At 34.5% G+C, this 20,366-nt stretch overlaps 1 protein-coding gene across 1 annotated transcript in view; it reads left to right on the top strand.

Moving 5' to 3' along the window:
- LOC128981920 (putative ATP-dependent RNA helicase DHX57) overlaps positions 1–19,446 on the top strand; it is a 35,992-nt gene extending 16,546 nt beyond the window's left edge. Inside the window, exons 9-23 of the mRNA XM_054400914.1 lie at positions 988–1,133; positions 1,411–1,544; positions 2,549–2,782; positions 3,587–3,717; positions 4,525–4,667; positions 5,325–5,438; positions 6,387–6,515; positions 7,694–7,815; positions 9,112–9,316; positions 13,323–13,440; positions 13,786–13,995; positions 14,945–15,121; positions 15,434–15,508; positions 15,765–15,923; positions 17,315–19,446. Of these exons, the coding sequence (XP_054256889.1) occupies positions 988–1,133; positions 1,411–1,544; positions 2,549–2,782; positions 3,587–3,717; positions 4,525–4,667; positions 5,325–5,438; positions 6,387–6,515; positions 7,694–7,815; positions 9,112–9,316; positions 13,323–13,440; positions 13,786–13,995; positions 14,945–15,121; positions 15,434–15,508; positions 15,765–15,923; positions 17,315–17,458 (2,241 nt within the window). The 3' untranslated portion in view covers positions 17,459–19,446. The remainder of the gene's footprint in view (positions 1–987; positions 1,134–1,410; positions 1,545–2,548; positions 2,783–3,586; positions 3,718–4,524; positions 4,668–5,324; positions 5,439–6,386; positions 6,516–7,693; positions 7,816–9,111; positions 9,317–13,322; positions 13,441–13,785; positions 13,996–14,944; positions 15,122–15,433; positions 15,509–15,764; positions 15,924–17,314) is intronic.
- The last annotated feature ends 920 nt before the right edge of the window (positions 19,447–20,366 follow it).

The raw sequence follows: 20,366 nt of genomic DNA on the forward strand, positions 1-20,366 counted from the left end.
TTCTGGCGCCAAATATGAAGCACCCGAAAAGTCGCAAATGTACACAACATACTTAAAACCGTGCGCGCGCGTGAGCATTTTACTATTCTCTTGGATATAGGTCCTTTCCCTGATTATCGTATGATATTATATCAAAACTTAAATAATTTTTCAAGTCCTCTGCTCATAGATACTACGCACTATGTTCAAGTTGAGATACTCTTCGTCCTCGTACTGTTAGAATCACACAATCAACAACAATTTTATCATGAATTATTTCGCTTATTTTTTTTCATAAATAAAATCGATATTCAATCCTTTAACTCGTATTTCAGTAGATCAAGACCAGAGATTGAGAGACGGAACAGTTAAGAAACTCAGCAGAAAGCTTGAATTAAAGCTATTGAAAATATAAAAATGTAAATTTGATTTGCACATTATGTGCTAACACATATTTGAGTCACACAGCTGAGTGTTCTTCAATCATTAAAATGCACGAATGCACGTATAATCAGTAGTTGAGCGCTGGCGAACGGTGCCTGCTATCTGACTGTGGCAACCACTGTAGAGACTTCTGGCTCAGACTGTACCATTGGAGGTTATGAAATTTGGACATTATGAACCGCACTGTTTATTTGGTATCTTAACGTTGGAGTTTGTGAAATTTGGACATTGTGAAACAGTGATTATTTGAATGTTATAGATTTGGAGCTTATGAAATTTGGAGGTTATGAACCGCTCTGTTTATTTAATATTTAAACGTTGGGGTTTGTGAAACTTGGACATTGTGAAACAGTGATTATTTGAATGTTATAGATTTGGAGCTTATGAAATTTGGAGGTTATGAACCGCTCTGTTCATTTAATATTTTAAGCGTTGGAGTTTGTGAAATTTGGAGTTTATGAAACGCTCCCCTGGAAATTCACTCGAATAAACCATCACAATATTAGGCATATTTTAAAAAACTATTACAAAAGCTTTACAAAATGTTTCCACCTTCAATTACAGATAAGACTGGAAAGTAAAGTATCGAAGAAGACCAGGCTCACATTCTGCACTACAGGAATCCTTCTGAGGAGGCTTGAGGCTGACCCTCAGTTGACCTCCGTCTCTCACATTATTGTAGACGAGGTTCACGAGCGCAGTGAGGAAAGGTATGTGGCAGTCACTATTTTGCTATACTCCTCTCAAGATTAATGTCAAACTACTTATTAAAAGTATGTTGTGTACGAATGTTTTAAGTCAATGGCCTCCGTATACATTTATCTTTTTCTTCCTAAGGCAAATTTTGCATTCTTTTATAATTAAATCCCAAACAAATATAAATTACATATTGTGTACCGGTACAAAACTTTATTAACTAAAAGTTTATTAATCGGTTTTTACTTCAATTGCTTTATTTGGCCAAAAATCATGATGTTTCCTTTACAGTGATTTTCTGCTGCTAATCTTGAAGAAGCTTCTCCCACAAAGACCAGACATCCGGGTGATACTCATGTCTGCAACTTTGAATGCAGAATTGTTCTGCAAGTACTTCAACGATGTTCCTGTCGTTGATATTCCAGGTAATGTGTCTTAAAACGGATATTATAACAGCTTTCTTCCAATCTTGAAAAGGTTTTACTCTTAGTCCCCTGCTGCATCCCAATGTGGACTCCTACTTCATTCACAATACATCTCCAACCATTTCTATTCACATCTCACAATTATTATCTTGATTCTTCTTCTACATCATGTTATCAGTTTTTTCTTGGTCTCTTTGTCTTTCCTTCACTTCAATTAAATGGATATTCCTAACATTCTTCTAGTAACCAATCTTCCAATCTTTCTTATTTTTAACTTTCATCAATTGCCTCCTCAATAGTCTAATCATCTCAGTTTATCAAAAATCTTTTGATATCCTTTCTAACAATTATTTTAGGCCCTACTACTTAATTTTTTTTTCCAAACTGCTATAGCCATTCATCCACAAACACTTCCCTTATTTATAAAACATAAAAATTTTGCTTACAATTTTTTTAACACATGAGTGTTAAAAAAATTGTAAGCAAAATTTTTATGTTTCAACAAATGGCTCTGATCAATCGACTTGTTATTCTCCAATATTGTCGATTGATCAGAGCCATTTGTTTCAACTGTTCTAGTTAATAATTTGTACTACATGATTTGTTTATATCCGGATAAATTTCTTTATTTGATATTGCCTATGCATAATATGAAAAAAATAATAGTTTAATCTTAAAATGCGTTGTGAAAAATTGTTTTGAATCATTACTTTAACCAAGATTATTTCCAACCTTGAAAATGTCCTCGTAGTTTCTTTTAGTCATGAATTTTTACTGTTGGCCTACAAAATAATGAGCTAAACATTGATTACTGAAAAACTAAACACTTTTGAAGAATCCAGCTGAGTTTTTAATTCATCAAATATTACACAGTACGGTATTTTACATGTTTGCGTAGTTTTCTGTTTTAATCAACTTTGTGATTCAACAAACACACAGTTAGTTAAGAGGGGAATTAACTGTATGTTCAACGTATGTTTTAAGTTGGTGTTGTTTCATTCCAGGTCGTACATTCCCAGTAGAACAGCTGTTCCTGGAAGACATTGTGGAGGCAACCGGCTACGTGATAGAAGAGTCTTCCAAGTACTGTAGGAAGCTCAACAAGACGAGTATGAACCAGTTGGAGACACTAGAGACAGAGCTAGAGTTGGCTGACGTCATGTCTGGACGAGTTATCAGCAATGCCAAAACAGCTGATCATGACTTAACTGTCAAACAGCTGTGTCATAGGTACAAGGGTGAGTAGTGTCATATTTTTTTACTTCCCGCCTTCACATCCGGGGCGTTAGTCACAGTTTTTTTACATTTCCTCAGACTAGGCCAAGAAGTTCCCTTTTGTTATCACATAGCAGATACAACAGTAAAACACATTGGTGATTGGCAGGATTAGAACCCAGGATCTCAAGGATCAAAGTCCTGTGCTCTACCACAAGACCAGTTTACTCCCAGTAGTATGGTATTAGTTCTGAAACAAGATCAATTTATCCATTGAATTGTTATTTAACATTTCATATTTATTTTTCTCTCTTTTGATTAATTATTCATACTTACCAACGTTGATGGCCACTTGAGCCGTAAGAGGTTTTTAGCCAGCAATTTTCCTGTCTTGTATTGTTTCCTCTTTTACTCCAATATTACTCGTGATTTTTTCCCTTGTGAGCCCTCCTCATGATTGAAAAGAATAATGGTTGAAAATCATCCTCTGTAACATTTGTTGTTGATAAAATATGAATTTAAACAACCTTATTGTCTTGTCAACACAGTTATATCCCTACAAATAACACTACTTTCCTTCAAAGATATTTGTGTTTGATCATTTCATATGGTCAAAGTTCTGTCCTGGATTACAAGTTTTGTGGTGTATATTTGCTAATCGATTTTGATTTGCTTTTGATTTTTTTATTTAAATCCAGCAGTAACAGTCAATAGTTCTATCATTTAATTATCGACATTGTTATATATGAATAATTTAAATAATACCAACTAACTATATCAGTGTTTGATTAGTTTAAATAAAATATAGTAATTGTACTTTTCCTTAGATTACAGCAGACATACTTGGAAAAGTATTTACCTGATGGACCATGAGAGAATAAACTACGAGCTGATAGAGACAGTATTGTTGTACCTGGTTGATGGAGATCACCAGTTTCCTAAGGAGGGGTCGATTCTTGTAAGTAAACCTAATTTTAGAATATTTCAAAATGTTAACAACTCAATAAAGTTTAGCTAGGTGACCCGGGTGGGTTAGGCCTAGTCTCCAGTGGCTTAATGGCACAAAACACAACACTGATATAGGATTCCATCAGAAAATATCTATTAGCTTCATGATTGTGTTTATATTGCCCTCTAAAGACTCAAACTTTCTCCAAAAAATCGTAAACCAGCCACTCAGCTTCCCTTTAACAACTTAAAGAGAGAAAGACATATTTTCCAGTTTTTGCATTTAATAGTAGCTTTGACTATTAATAGTCAATGATAGTAGGTACTTTAATAGGCCTACTAAAATCTAGTCACACTACACCAACTTTTTTTTTTAAGAGGTTGGTGGCCTCTTTTAACCTTGCATTTGCCCGTCCACATAGACTACAGATCTGTGCGTGGAACGTATCCAGCAAAGCAAGGGGTGAGCCGGTACAGTACAAAGGTGAACTGTACTGATAAAAGTTAGTGGTAGTGACCAGGATCCAAACCCACGACACTACTGCCTTGGGCCCGAAGTCTGCGACGCTACCGACTGAGCAACCGACTCACCAACTTATTTATCAACTTACCAACTTATCCAACCAACTTTACCAACTTATCCAACCAACTTTACCAACTTATTTATTGGCAAAACTCAACAACTGAAATATATATGTTGGGCCTATGATAAATCATCGTTTCCTCACAGCAACCTGACCTCGGCTAAGATCCAAGATATTCGGTGGTGGTAAAAGTGACTGACGTACAGTTTTAAAGAACGCCTTCAATTTTTCAGGTTTTTCTCCCAGGTATGCAGGAAATCCGGGAAATGCACGACATGCTCTCCAACAACCAGACCTTTAATCCAAGAAATAATAGATTCAAGCTTGTACCACTTCACTCAAGCTTGTCAAGTGAAGAGCAAGCTCAGGTTTTTGAGTGAGTACTTTTGTTTCTTGAGCTATTTTCATACCTAGTTTAGTACATCGATTCTCGGCAGAAGTGTCACTAAGATAAATTTGTAACAAATTAATTAAGGATTAAAACTAAGGGTGAACAAGTTTGAAAATTTAAGGAAATGTACTTGAAAATATATGTTTTATCATTAGGACAGGATTAAGCTTTATTTTGGATGTTCTCGGGACTGGATTTGTTCAAATCATCGTGTTTCTCTGCATTGGGAGTAACAGTGAACAATGATGACGTCTCTCGATAGAGGGAGATGTTGCCGGTATGGTGGACGATGATGTCTCCATGATAGCAAGAGATATTCACAATGGTTTCATGAACTCCAGAGACAATGATGGTGTCTTTGTAACTGAGGGAGATGTTCTGTAAATGACCCACGATGGTACTGCGATCATGGGACATGTTGACGATCTGGCACCGTTATCCTAGGAAATGTTCATTACTAAAGAGTTACAAAAATAAATGTTATGCTAATGTAATAAATGAAAGAGTTTAGCTCTTATTCGCATTGCTTTATACTTATTCAACAACTTGACTTGAAAAACGTCTCTATATTTTGTTCTTTTGTTGCCAAATTAATGTAAGGCCTAATTTTTAAGTTTTTTTTATCAAAGAATGTTTTTTCAGGAAACCTAAGAATGGTGTAAGGAAGATTGTTTTATCGACAAATATTGCTGAAACATCAGTTACCATTGATGACTGTGTGTTTGTGATTGATAGTGGAAAAATGAAAGAGACAAGGTAAGATTTGGTTTTATTTGTCATTTTGCTTCTGGACATTCGAGGTTTTTTTCATGCACTCTACTGTCATTATTTAAATTCATTTTTTACAACTATTCATTCACTACATCTTTACACTTCTAAAAATGTTAGTATAAGATATCAGTAGTACAGTGTTGACTCATTTGACATAAAAGTTCAACCACCAGTATTTAACGTATTTCTGTTTCTGAGAAGCGAGTTGGGAATAAACTACTTTACAACTTATAGATACAAGTTAAAATGATATTTCAATTGATATGCTACTCCTAAAAACTGTTAGCTTCGCACCTTAGAATAGTTATTTGAAATTAGGCTATGTAAATAAAATGATGAAATTATCCAAATATGTATAGCCTACACTAAATAAAGAATAAAAATGCTAGGCCTACAAGTTGAAAATATATATTGTTTTCTTTATACCAAACCATAACATCTAATGCAGTGTCTCTGCAATTTAATAAAGTACTGTGTTGGGAGTCGGGACAGATCTATTTGAAACAATCTTAACGAATAAAACTACATTTCCTACCACTGCACGGAAATGATCTCACTGCCATACCTGTAAACAGTATGCAAATAGCTCATTGCCTCTCTAGCGCAAGAATGGATCATTCCCGCCCGCTTAATCAGCTGATTTCCCAGTTGTCATTACTAGGCCAATAACAGCTGTGAATCCGTTACATTAGCAGTTAATAACTGGTAAAAAATAACATAACCTTTAAAAAAATCAAACATAACCTAAATGACATTGTATGTACATCTAAAAAGATAATCTGCGTGTTATTATAAGTTAATTATGATAGTAGGACAAATCTGGTGTGTATTACGATCACAAACAGTCATTGCACTCTTAATATATAAATAGTTTTTTTTCTACAAGATTGATTATTGTGTGATCATAAATGTCAATACATTTTAACATTCCAGGTTTGATAGCAACAAGAACATGGCATCTCTAGAGACAGTTTGGGTGTCGAGAGCAAACGCTTTACAGAGGAAAGGACGAGCGGGCAGAGTCATGCCGGGTATTTGTGTCCACCTGTACACCTTACACAGGTGAGTAATGTAAAAGTGTGCAATCCTACAGGTTTTACCAGTTTTAAACCAAAACAGTTGATCTGTAATCAATATTTTCTGTATCAATATCAACTGTTGATTCATTAGTTTTGCTGCGGTCGTGTGACATAGTTGCAATGTCTTTGAGATCACAAGGAATGTCCCAAGGTTTTACCGCAACTGCAGGGGACTAGGATAACGTTTCCCTGATAGGAGAAGTAGATGTTAATGTTCACGTAACCACAGGAGATATTCAGTGGTTTTCCAATATTTTAGAAGTCAATGATGATGCTATTTCTGATTTCATCCCAAGGGATGTTATAAAATGATTTTGCAAAAATCACAGGAGACAAAGATTATCAAGACTGTCATACATTGGCCTATTGATTGTGACACAATCGGAGAAGACGGTGTTTAAATGGCCGTGGTAGATATTCAGCACTATGCTGTAAACCCAGCTGTTCCTGATCAAAACGTCGTTTAGCTGGCATTAAATAAATGATTCTGGCTAACAAAACAGCTGATCTTTGTCAGTAACAAAGCTAAACTGATCATCTTACACCATTCTTCACTCGCCATTTGCTCATATTTGGGCTAAAATAAGCACCTAGGAAACGTTCTGATCGATGATAATAATAATTGACGTTTTAGTTTAGCAGTCGGTTAGGCTACTCAAACAGAGAACCTTAAACATATTCTTGTTCCTATCCTATTATGTTTGTTTTGTCTGAATTTTATTATGTAATTTTTTGTCTTTTGTCAAACAGTAATTTGTGAAATGTGTTTTTGTGAACAACAAAACTTATCTCAGTAGGAATGTTAGTTAAATATAACTTAATAATAATTTATTCCTGTATCTATTCAAATTTGTTTTTGTAATGGTGGTCCAACAAGGAACAATCATTTTGGTTAGTGGATTCCATCAAATGTTTTAAATTATATCTGAAAGTACTGCACAGTGCATAGGGACAATCTTTTCTGATTATAAACAATTATGGTTTTAACTGAGCTTTAGGATTAAGTTAAGTTCTCTAGTTTGATAATTTTGATTTTTGACAGCTTAGTTTTGTCAAAGTGTTTTTATCAACTCCCCAATGTTGATCAAGATACCTTTATTTTACAACATTTAAGATGAGTTAAATTGTTTGTTTGTAATGCGTCTATATTTATTTGTACAGGTATGACTATCTCTTGGATGCCCAGCCCATACCAGAAATCAAGCGAGTGCCTCTTGAACAGACAATATTGAGAATAAAAATGCTACCATCAATGTCTGGTGCTGGTCTTCAACAAGTGTTAGGTACGCTTGGGTTCCTTCAGTTCCTTGTAATTGAATCAAAGCAACAGCTACTGTGGACTAATAGTTCAGTTAAAAAGTAAAATCAAAATATATAAAAAAAACATTTTATAGCAGTAAAAAGTTATTATTATAATCCTTCAAAACATTATACTAGGAGTGAATTTCTGTAATGACAGTGTAGCTCAGTAATCATTTTTACATAAATCTTTTCTCTGTCTGAAAATTCCCAGTAGGCCAATTTTTTTCTTTTTTTCTAAAGATAGAGATGGTGATGGAGTTTATAGAAATCTTGTCCAGGTATCAACATTTTCATTGTGACACTAATGAGTTGTTTCAAATCAAGTTTTGTTAGGAAAATTCATAAAAAAATTCTCCAAAATTTTTAATCAAAACAATACAATTCAATATTTGAGATCTGTTCATCGAATGGTATTCTCACAAAATAACCCTCCATTTCAGAAGACTGGTGAATTAGTTATTGGCTACTCTTGCTGTAGTAAAAGACTTGTAGTGTGCTTAGTGAAGTTGAAACACAAAATATGTTTAATATTTTAAAACAAGTTAAGTCAGTGTCGGTGTAGCTAAAAATTCGGATCAGTCACAAATCCAACATATTTCAACAATATTGTTATGTACTCCAACTTAGAGTTTTATAATGAACATTTTCAAAGCATCATAATTTTAATCATCTCCATTCCATCAAATAAGGCAATTTTGTTTGAATTTTTCGTGGCCCTGTGCAATACCTTGACCATTGTTAAAACTTTACAACTAAAATGCCAAACTTAAGGTTTTTTTTACTGCAGAGTCTTGTGCATCTAGAAGTCAAGTAGAAATTATGATTAATAGTCAGATATTCCTATCAGTCGATAACCTCGAGGTTGAATTATACAATATTGAGTATTGTACAATAAATTACAATATTGATATTCACTCCACCAAAATGCTATTCAATTTTGCAAAACATGATTCACAAAAATGCTGGGTGTGTTTGCAAATACGTTGTTGTAAAACATTTTTTTTTCAATACATGTGTTAGTATTTTGCTGTGTTCCTCTCTTCCATCAACAAAAACTTCCACAACTTAACCAATCACCCTACCAAAAAGTTGGAGTAAGCTGATTTGGTGGTAGTATGCAGGACTTCAGTCCCTGAGGTCCCGGGTTCAAATCCCACCAACCACGAATGGATTTTATCTAAGTGGTAACACTGTGAACCTATAGGCCTAAGTAATTTGTAATTTGGTTCTGAGCTAGACCCTTGTGTCCTAGAATGTGAAGGTTGAAATGTTTACAGGAGAAGTGCTGGAGCCGCCGACAGAAGAGAGCATCACTGGTGCTATCACAAGACTGGTGCATGTAGGAGCTCTGGACAGGGCTGAGAACCTAACTCCTCTCGGCCAACATCTGGCAGCACTGCCTGTAGACGTGAGGATCGGCAAACTGTTGCTTTACGGAGCCATGTTTAGCTGTCTGGACTCGGTGCTCACAATAGCAGCCAGGTAATATCCCATGTTATGATAATGGGGAATGTACGATACATGTACATTTTTATGGATATCTTCTGAAAATTTTACATTATCTGCTTGAAGTTTTCTCACAAACAAAAAGTTGTGTCTTTTTAAACTGAAACCATGAAATTTCTGGAATAAGCCATGAATTTTGCGGTTAAACCTTAGAAATAGGGATAGATCAACTTCAATATTATCATTTGATAATCCCAAGAAACCCTTGATAGACCTACTGACGATATATATTTCTTAATACTTTGTGACTATGGATTTGTATTAAAATCATCCAATAAAATGCCAGTAAAAGTCTAAGAAATAGGAATAAAGATTTACTTAATATTTGGCCCTTCTACAGTCACATTTTTTAATACCAGTGAATCTCAAATGCATTGAAATATTTTTTAAGATAAAAATGCTCTGCAAACCATTTAATAGACCTTTTTAGTTGGTTAAAAACTCTTTTGTTTTTATTAATTTAATCTAGGGGTGTGCGAATAGTGATTTTCAACCTTGAGCCGAGCCGAGCCGAGCTTTTTAAAAAATGTTCGAGCTCGAGCTTTTTCGAGCCGAGCTTTTCCTAGCGTAACCTTATCTTAATTATTAAACTTTTTTTCTTAAAAAAGTGCATAATAATAATAATGTTCAGTCAATTTTTAAATAAACACAATGTTATTTTAATATGTTTAAAAACATTGAGAATTGTCAAGACATCAAATAGTAGATAATCACGATTAGAACTGAACTGAACTAAATGAAGATGCAAGAAATAAAAGGATATCGATTGAAGGCCTGAAGAGATATGCAGTGCAAACTGAGAAAATCAGATTGTCTTTCATAACAGAACAGCAACGCGACCTTGAATGATGACAAAACAACTAGCAAGTCGATTACATATGTATATTGTAACTACTATGAATATTTAATTACTAGCTGTAACCCGCGGGCTTTGCCCCGTTTAACTTCTTAATTTTCAAGATTATCCCGTTCGCATGGCTCAATCACGTCCTGGTTGAAGTTTGTTCGCTACGCTCACTCACCTTTAGGTTGGAGCTCGTTCGCTACGCTCACTCACCTTTAGGTTGGAACTCGTTCGCTGCGCTCACTCACCTTTAGGTTGGAGCTCGTTCGCTGCGCTCACTTGCCTTCAGGTTAGCTCGTTCGCTACGCTAACTCGCCTCCAGGTTGAAGTTCGTTCGCTACGCTCACTCACCTTTTGGTTGCAAATTAGCTGTTGTCATAAATGTAAAAGAAATAATAGTGCTGCACCCTGTTGGTAATTTTTGTAACTTTAATGCTATCGAACATCACAGAACAGAACCAACTTGTTTAATTGAAACAGCTGTTAAGATTCAATAATTTCATTTCTCATAAGGTTAACATGGGAAACTCCAGAGCCACTGGGGCGGAGCCCGAAAGGATTTTTGAAATAAGAATATGCCTATATGTTAATCGGGAATGTGAGCTATCATCATGCCAAATTTCAGCCCAATCCGACCAGTATTTTTCGCGTTCACTTGTCACAAACATACATCCATACATCCATACATCCATCCATCCAAACTTTCTCATTTATAATATTAGTAGGATATTTTGTATAAATAAATACAAAATAAATTTAAAAACACGTGATTATTCTTGTTGTTTTCCATGCACAAAATATTTTTGTTTTATGAATCCTATTAATCAAAAAAGAACATGGTTGGTTTGGATCCAATAAGGTGGAGAGACAAGTTTTACTTATATATTAAAATATATATAATTGACATATAGAGGAAATAGACCAAAGCACTAGAATTAATAGAATAACACACAAAGTAAACAAGAAATGAAATGCAGAACACGATGATTTAACACTGTCACTCAATTTTGTCATCTAGAAGGGTCGGCGAACTAATCAATAAATAGCCAAAACCAGTTTCCTCCCCTTCACACAGTCTCACCGCCCCCCTCCCCCCCAATCCGGGTGGCCCAACACTTTGTCCTTGAAACACCCTTGCGTCTGAAACAATAAACCCTTACACCCTCGTTGCTGTTTTGACAACAGGTTTATGAATGCGATCACTATTTTTCATTTCCAGAATTAACTACCTATCAATTATTATTATTTGCAAGATACAAATAGGAAACTACATCACATTATGGTATTCAATGACCCATGTACAATCAAAAATTAATAACTCATTACTTATTTTGATAATAAAAAGCACTCATTACAGCACGCGCCACTTATTGGTAGAACGTCGATTATCCAAATTAATTGGGGATTGGGGTTGTTCGGATAACCAGTCATTGAGGGGAAAAATACGGGGAACGGGAAGGGATAGCGGCCGGTGGCGATTTGCCGATTTCGCATCTGTGGATACTGTACAATAATATAAATTTGATTAATTATAGAGATGTGCGAGTACTTGAGATTTTGAGTTCGAGTCGAGTACGGCCTTGAAACTCGAGCTTATTTTTTAACTCAGCAGTTTCAAGTCGAGTTTGGTTTAAATTGGTAAAAAATCAATATTCGTTAAAATGTAACTTGTGTTTACATGAAATACTGGATAATATTTCTCGAAGTGAGCGGGCATAACAACAGCGAATGAAGTAGGGGTTTGGGGGGAAGGGGGAGGGTCAGACCTTTGAGCTATATTTAGACTTTCACCACTTAGCAGCCGTGCGGTGGCGTAGCGCTACGGCCAGTCGTGATTGGCGCGCGATTTTATTGATTTTTGCTTCTTTCTTCCTTTCGGTTAACCGACGTTTCGGATGACCGGGCTTCGGATAATCGACGTTCTACTGTATATATATATATATATATATATATATATATATATAATCCTCAAAGTAACTGTTACTTTATACTAAATAAAATAGGTACAAAATTGTGTGGCCAGTCAAACTTTATAAACAAACATTTTATTCTATAATATACAGATGGTAAATAGGGGTTGGTTTAAAGGAAATAAAATACAAAACATATTAATTAATTATTTTGATAAACATTAGAAAGGTTACGGGATTGATTGAACTAAAATAACCGCAGGGAAACTTACAAGTAGAAAAGTCGTCAACCACAATCTGTTTAATCAGTACATTGTTAGAGAGAGAGAGAGAGAAAGAGAGATAGCAGATAGGGGCGTTTGATAAGGAATCTGAAAAAGTAAACAAACAAGGAACAACGACACGACGATACTCGTTTACAGCCTTATTGTCTCGCCCACTACATTTGCACACGAGACCACTTTTTGTTTCTTCCTTATCTTTCATCTGTCCCAAAATAGAATTCCTGAAATAGTTTGTTGGTATAATCTCCCCTCCCACACAAGGCGCAGTGCTCAGTGCGCACTGTAGGTTGCCACGGCAACCGTGTGTCGTCATAGCGACTTAGCCAATCACGCACTCGCACTGCGTTGTATATTACGATACGAATAGTTGTGTTAGAAAGACAACGCGATAGGTGGTAGTTTCCTCAAAATTACGATCGATAATCATTGCGTCTTGACTGAGCTGAGGTTCGTGCTTATCAAGACACAATTATGAAACGGAGGAGAGTAAATTTAAATGAAAGTTAGTTCCTTATTTATTAATTTAATTTTTATTTGCTAGTTCAATAAGTATTCGGCTCGAACATTTCGAACTTTTTGAAAATCACGAGCCGAGCCGAATAGCGTCCTATTCGGCTCGAAAAAGCTCGATGTTCGAATACTCGCACACCCCTAATTTAATCATTACACTATACTCAATTATTGTTCATTATTATGATTATGACAACTCATTGTAGGCCTACGTATCATAGTTTGATTATATTTTGGCCTGTAACACCTTTGATATAGTTATCAGTAGTAAGAAAGTATTATTGGCTTTTACAATGTGTGCATTGATCACAATGCCATCATGACCGTAAGCTATCATCATGACGCTATAGTAATTTCATCATTATAATACTAGTTTGTGTTGATTAGCAAATAGGATATTGTTGACTAATAAATTTACACAATGTTGATTTCAGCCTTTCTCAAAAATCACCTTTCCAATTTCACTTTGATAAGAAAGATGAGGTAAACAAGAAGAAGAAGGAATTCATGGTAGCAAACAGTGATCACTTTACGATACTGAGAGCATACAATGTAAGTAGACGTTACTACCACTCATACTGGATCGTTCATTCTTACCAAACATTGTCATTAAAAAGATTTTACTATGGAGGCTGTTAGTGAAAAGATTAAATATAAATCAAAATTGTTTTAGAGTTTTTCTATATTCTTTATTAATTAAACATTCTGTTCCACAAAAGTGATGCCTGTAACGAATAGATTACACTTGAAATTTAGACATACTTAAGAGCTACTGAACTACTTAGAACCTTGCTATATGAAAGATTTAACAATAATTATTGAAATTGTAAATACAGTTGTGTCCCCATCTCACATGGTCATTATGTAATAGAAGTGATAATAATATATATTCCACAGGGCTGGCGTAAAGCAGCAGCTAGCGGCAAAAACGCCGGTTACACGTACGCTAACGAGAACTTTCTCTCTGTCCGCACTATGCAGACTTTGATTGGCATAAAGTCACAGTTCCTGGAGTATCTGGCTTCTATAGGCTTTGTCCCGGATAACTGCCGGGGCCAAAATAGAAGGTGCAATGAAGACAAGATATTAGAGCTCACAGGGGAGGAGGTAAGTAGTTAACTTTCTGTAAGTAGTGGCTGGACTCACATCTGGGGGAGTATGTTATTCTTTCAATTAGGCATAACTACTGTATTAAAATCTGGTGTGATTATTTTTTTGTATTACTGTATTTTTTTTTAGCTTAACTTAACCAATCAATAGTTTTTTTAATACTTATGAAGTCAAACGAGGTGAATCCCGTGGGTAATAGCTAGTATTGTGTAAAGGGACTTTTCGGCCACCCTGTAGTCTTCAATGAATCTTGTCCGGCTTAGAATATACCTTCTTCACCACATATGTAATAGTTTTCTTGACAAGAACTGTTTATAGATTTTTTTAATATTCTTGAATTGGTCATCGTGCTCGACCAGTAATCAGTAAGCTGTTCGTTGGTTTGATGCTAAAAAGGTCAGTAGCTTTATGATGATTTGAAACTAGAGCTAGCTGGCCTAGATAAATGTCATAGCCTCTTCTAAGACAAGAGGGGGGGGGGGGGTGTAGGAATATCACACCGACCGGCTTATTACCATGGTAATAACATTGTGCAGAGACTCCATTATAAATTTGTGCATCAGCTGTTTCAGTAGGCTGGGGCTGCATCTTTGTCACTTTTGTTTTGTCCCAATGTAAATTCTCAATCTTAGTCAGTACAAAGCTACACAAGGCATCTCACTCTATTCATTGTTCACTTATAGTTTTAATGAAATCGTTCTAGTGTGACAAGTGTTTTGATTGGTTCCACCTATCAGTGATTACAAATTGAATTATGTGGCATTTACAAGGAAAAGTTCTTAACAAACTTATCACTCCTAGTGTGTGAGGCCTGTTTCTTTTTTTGTGTTCCTAGGAATTCACAGCATATAGATGAGCTTCTTGCAATCTTGAAGCTATTTTAAGTGTTAACATTCCAATGTCATCTATTGTAAAAATATTTACTCATAATTGTTCTCACTTGCAGCTTAACTCCAATGGCGAAAATTATAAGCTGTTAGCGGGCCTCCTCAGCGCGGCTCTGTACCCAAATATTGTTAAGGTGCTAAGCCCGGAGAAGTTTTACGCCCACAGCATCTCAGGGGCTGTACCCAAGGAGCAAAAGCCTGAGGACCTCAAATTCAAGACCAAATGCGACGGATATGTAAGTAAAAATTCTTTTAAAATTTTGTTTCCCATACACTTGAGCAGCAGTTCATTAGAATTTATTCTCCTCTAACCAAATCATAAATAAAAATAACAATCAGCTAATCTTAAAATGTTACTTACTAAATGCAAAATTGGCTTTTGAATGTGAGTGCTGGATTGAAAATGTGACGGTGTTGTTTGTTATCAAATGGAAAGTTTGAGTATTTACTAATGAAATTAATATTTAAGTAGTCAAGACAGTATACAATCTTTTAAGTTAAGTGATCAATTAGAAAAGATAATGTTTTTATTTGTTGTTCATTTTCAGGTTCATCTTCATCCATCTTCTGTGAATTACAATCAAGGCCGTTTCTCCAGTCCATATCTTGTCTTCCAAGAAAAGGTGAGTGCTGAGTTAATTTTTATTTATTTTGCTGTAAATTATGAATTATTTCAATAGTTCATATGATTTTTTTATGGAAGATTCTCTTAATTCATGTTTGTATTGGTTAGACCTCTGTGATCTCTATTTAACTAGGGACGGATCGGTTTCAATGTTGGTTTATCGGTTTTAAGTGTCTACATTCAAGGTATTTGATGCTAAGGATTCACAAAATTTATTTATGAATAGGCCCAAGTTTCAAAGTAATTTGTTACAGGTAAAAACCTCCAAGATCTTCATCAGAGACTGTACAATGGTCCCAGTACTTCCCTTGGTGATGTTCAGCAGCAATGAACTCAGTGTTGAGTTGAGCAACAGCATGTTCACAATCTCTCTTGAGGACAGATGGATCATGTTCACCATCAACAACCATGCAGTGAGTACAGCAACTGTTCAATCTATTGACTCTTGTCTGGGGATCGTTAAGTTTAAGATAAAACCACTCTATTTTGGTTTTATTTTAAAGATTTGTTAGCTTATTTGAGAAAAGTGAAATCCAGAAGCTTATAGTTACACAAGGAAAGGTCACATGCCATACCAATGATGACTGTCAGGTGTTGCATACCTTTATCAGCCACGTGGCTTTACCGTAAAATCCATATAAAATAAAAAATGTTCGGGAAAATGTTCTGAATTTCTCAAAACGAACATGTAAGACAGTTTGAGCCCAACTTTAGAAGCAATAGTTGCAATGAATTAGATAGGAGTTTTTATATGACCCCATTTACAATACATATTTGTTCAAAATGGGACTAGAGTGTTGTGTCAGCCCTTTTCGCGTGGTAGATCTTACTTATCCTTTCAAAGATGTTTGATTCCAACTGAAAGAAGACAATTCAGGAGGGGGGATAGAGAGCTGTAATGGTTGGCTCTACTGACAATTGTCATTCTAGATTTGTGTTAATTGTTATTGTTTACTTCTAGTTGATTTGTACTAATTAAATATTTTTACCAAAATTATTCTTTCATAATAAGTTCTGATTTTCATGAGTTTAATACATGGCGCAGTCGGTAGGACCCAAACCTACGCTCCCAAAGGGAATCTGATGTCCATTCAACACCATGTCTTTGATCATAATTTTGTTTGTAGTTTTGTCTATTAATTAATACATAAACAGTTGAAACAACCAAAGCCTTTGGTCACTCCAAACTATGCAAATAAAGACTGCACCATGTATTAATTAATAGACAAAACTACAAACGAAATTATGATCGAAGACATGGTGTTCGACCCTTATCTAATGTAAACCCAGGAACCAACGTTTGGATATCTGATCTGGAACATGAAGGACAAGTGGTAAAAAAGCTAAACTCACTACAATCTTTTAAGTGCTGACTGACAAAGGAACCATAGTTTTGAAGAAACCGGTTTCACCTGCGACCAATGCAAAATATTCTAAAGGAAAGCAACCACAACCATTCACCATCAACAAGTGGTCAGATGGATAATCGAATCCATAGACAACGGTACGTACATAACCAAGTTTTAAACGGTTAACCACAAACGTCAATCAGATGGTCAGTTGGATCATTGAATCGATGAAGAAATGAGAAACTGTTTAATGGTTCCTCCAGACACCTCTGGGAAATCTTCAGCTAAAATAACATCCATATCAAGACGGCTTATAAAACCTCCCCAGAAACTCAACCTTTAATGATGGGGACAAATGAGAGACACTGTTTTTGCTTTTTTGGCAGCTTTTCTCTGAATCCAGTTTCACAGTCTTGTTTCAATTTTTTTTCATATGATGCTAAATCATGTTTCAGATTGGCGAGTTGCTACAAACAATGCAAAAGGAACTGTTGAAGTTGATGGATCAAAAAATTAAGGATCCCTCTCTGAATCTGTTGACGGATCCACGGGGCAAAAAGATACTTTCCACAATTACCTATCTGGTTACACACGGTTGACAATAGTGCTCTTAGGTAGACAAATTTGTATGTACAAAAATTATTTTTTTATATATTTTGTACTGTGATGTAATACTGTAATTTTGTCAAAGCATAAGGCTAACAGTAGGCCTAAATGTGATAACGTTTTATATTGATTAGTATAAATGCCTTGTTATATTGTTGTTTTAGGATGTTACAAGAGCTGTTCGGAAAGTAAAGAATGTTGTCCTAGAGTCACCTGACTAAGGTACAACAGAAGTCCAACCAAACAACAAACAAAAACAGTGTGCTTTTAAACACGTAAGACAAGTTGAAATAAGTTGGCAATACTTAAAAACATTAAGACTACGATCAGCAACTCGTGCATAAACATTTCTCTGTATTACATTCCACATTTTACAATTAGTGAGATTTTTAATTTCAGCACACTTTTTAAACTGTAATATTGCGCAGTGACCCTTCTTTTGTGATGGCTGGACTGTCAGTGAAAAAAAGAACAGGTCTGTACTAGAAATTGTACAGCTAATGCATCCATCAGTATCAGAAAAAAACATTCCCTACTTTCTAAACAACTCTTGTACGTTTCGATTTGTAGGATAATTATTGACACATAGGAAAGAAGACTTATATTACTACTGTATTTATTGTTACAACAGCTTTAAAGTTTATCTAGGCAATTTATTTAAGTCATGTCTGTCCTTAATTTATTTTCATAATTTATCTGTGCTATTTATTTATTGAATACCAACTCTTGACACTGGTTCATGTCTCTTAACTTATAAATAAACAATATCTTCAATAGTTTTTGAGTTTGTCAAGTAATCCTGGATTTTAACATTTAGATGGACTAAATAATTCCCTCGAAAGAATTTCATTTTATCTGAATTTTTTTTTATTATTTAAATATAAAAAATATTTATATTTCAGAACAAATATAAATGAAATTGAACATTAGACATTTTATTTCCAAATTAAAAAGAAACTTTTGTTCATTTTGGAAAATGTATCCAGAGGTATAATACAGTAGTTGATGGTTAAGGTTTTATCATGATGAACATAAATTAATAAACACATATGAAGCTATCCACAAGGTCCAAAAGCCATTTTTCCTATCCAAGAGTAGGGATAGTTGGTTCAATATACTGTAGAACATTAGATACACTAAACCCCTGCATTCGTTATCATTGGTAAGAAACTTCACTAGTTTTATAACTAACTAGCCTGCTGTAGAATATTGCAAGCTCTAACATTTTATTAGTTTATCCTAACAATGTAAATTTGATTGTCAAAATTATCAGATTACCCGAATATCCTGGGGTATTAAAAATCTAAACTAAAATTTGTCATGTAAGTGTAATTGGACCAAAGCAACAGTTTGTATACTTGTTTTGGCATATATTATTAACTCATAACCAAAGTTGTTTGCAATTATTGAACTTTGTTGTCACAAATGCTCTGCTGTTAAATGGAAGTGGCATGCTTTAAGTTTGAATTTGTTTGATTGACAAATTGACGAGCCAGCTTGATAAATTATTTTATTTTTTATATTATTTCCGTAGTTTTTGATAAATTCCTTACTCCACATTGCCTTTTTTTATATTGTAATGGAATTAACCGTAATTTATCAACAAACATTAAACCATAGCCTATTAAAAAATCAATCTGCCTGTTCAATAAATTTAGAGATGTGCAGAGGTTGGGACCGAACAATATATTGCCAATGTTTGTTATTGGGACAAAAGTGAATTCCAAGAGATTACAGGAATCTTAGATAATATAACGACTATTTTATGATTAATTTACTCTGTTAACTAGTCATTGAAATTTATTTTGTAACATTTTGTTCTAATTAATCTGTTAAAATAGTAGGTATAGGTATGTCCTATCCAATCACAAATTTATGTCCCGCAGAACTCTAAAGATTTTGAAAAATGTTCAATGCTTGTAATGTCATTTGTATTGGCCAAAAATTATTTGATTAATTAAAAACCAATTATTATTTTTGACTTTTCTTGTTTTTTCCTTACTCCTTTATTTGTTGATTGTTTAGCTTATTTATGAGTTCTTAGAACTTGCAAGTATTCCAGTATCCAAAAGTAAAGCAAACTAAGGTTTACTTCAACCCAAATATGATTCCTTGTAGTGATATCTTAAAACCGAATCTCAAATCTTAAAACCATCAAAACTTGAAAAAAGTTTCGGTTTCGAGATGTTATGGTTTTAAAATTAAAGATTTGGGAAGTTCTTGTATTGTTTTGAAATTGAAATTTTTTGCATCATTACTGTATTTTTGCAACACTGTTTACACTCGCTGGCAGCAATGGAGCAAACAAATCTTCAGTAACGCCAATGTAACTAATAATATTGAACAGCAATAGGTATAATAAATTAAATAATTACTAATACTAGAACAATTTACTATATACAGTTTCATACCGGTATTTACTAAACCAAATAATATTATTGACCACTAAATGTTTTAATTCATCTATTACTTATATTTATTTTAGTGTTTGTATTTTATTAAAAATATTTTTAGGTTTAGTTTATTAGCCACATATTCAAATTATTATTATCTTAATTTGTTTTGAGATAAATAATTTGCCTTGACTGGGCAAATAAAAAAGTTTTGCGTTTCAGTTTTGAGATTCGGGATTTGATTTTTTAATTTTCGGTTTTGAGGTTCGAAATTTCTGGTTTTGGCCGTATATTTACGTTCACCGCTTACACATGATAAAGGTTGTTGACAAACTTATGGGAGAAAGTATGTGTCAGAATGCTGATACCGTTTATGTATCTTTGTTGCTGACTATGATAAGCTGGTTCTTCAACCATGATCAAAGACAGCTGGGTCCAGTCCCAAACCATCAAAAAGCTGCTGAATTTCCCATGACCTAACTAGCAGCCTCCAGATTGTAGACCAATA

The sequence above is a fragment of the Macrosteles quadrilineatus genome, unplaced genomic scaffold (assembly GCF_028750875.1).
Source record: "Macrosteles quadrilineatus isolate MER2022 unplaced genomic scaffold, UCM_ALF_1.0 Scaffold_57__1_contigs__length_777910, whole genome shotgun sequence".
Lineage (NCBI taxonomy): Eukaryota > Metazoa > Arthropoda > Insecta > Hemiptera > Cicadellidae > Macrosteles > Macrosteles quadrilineatus.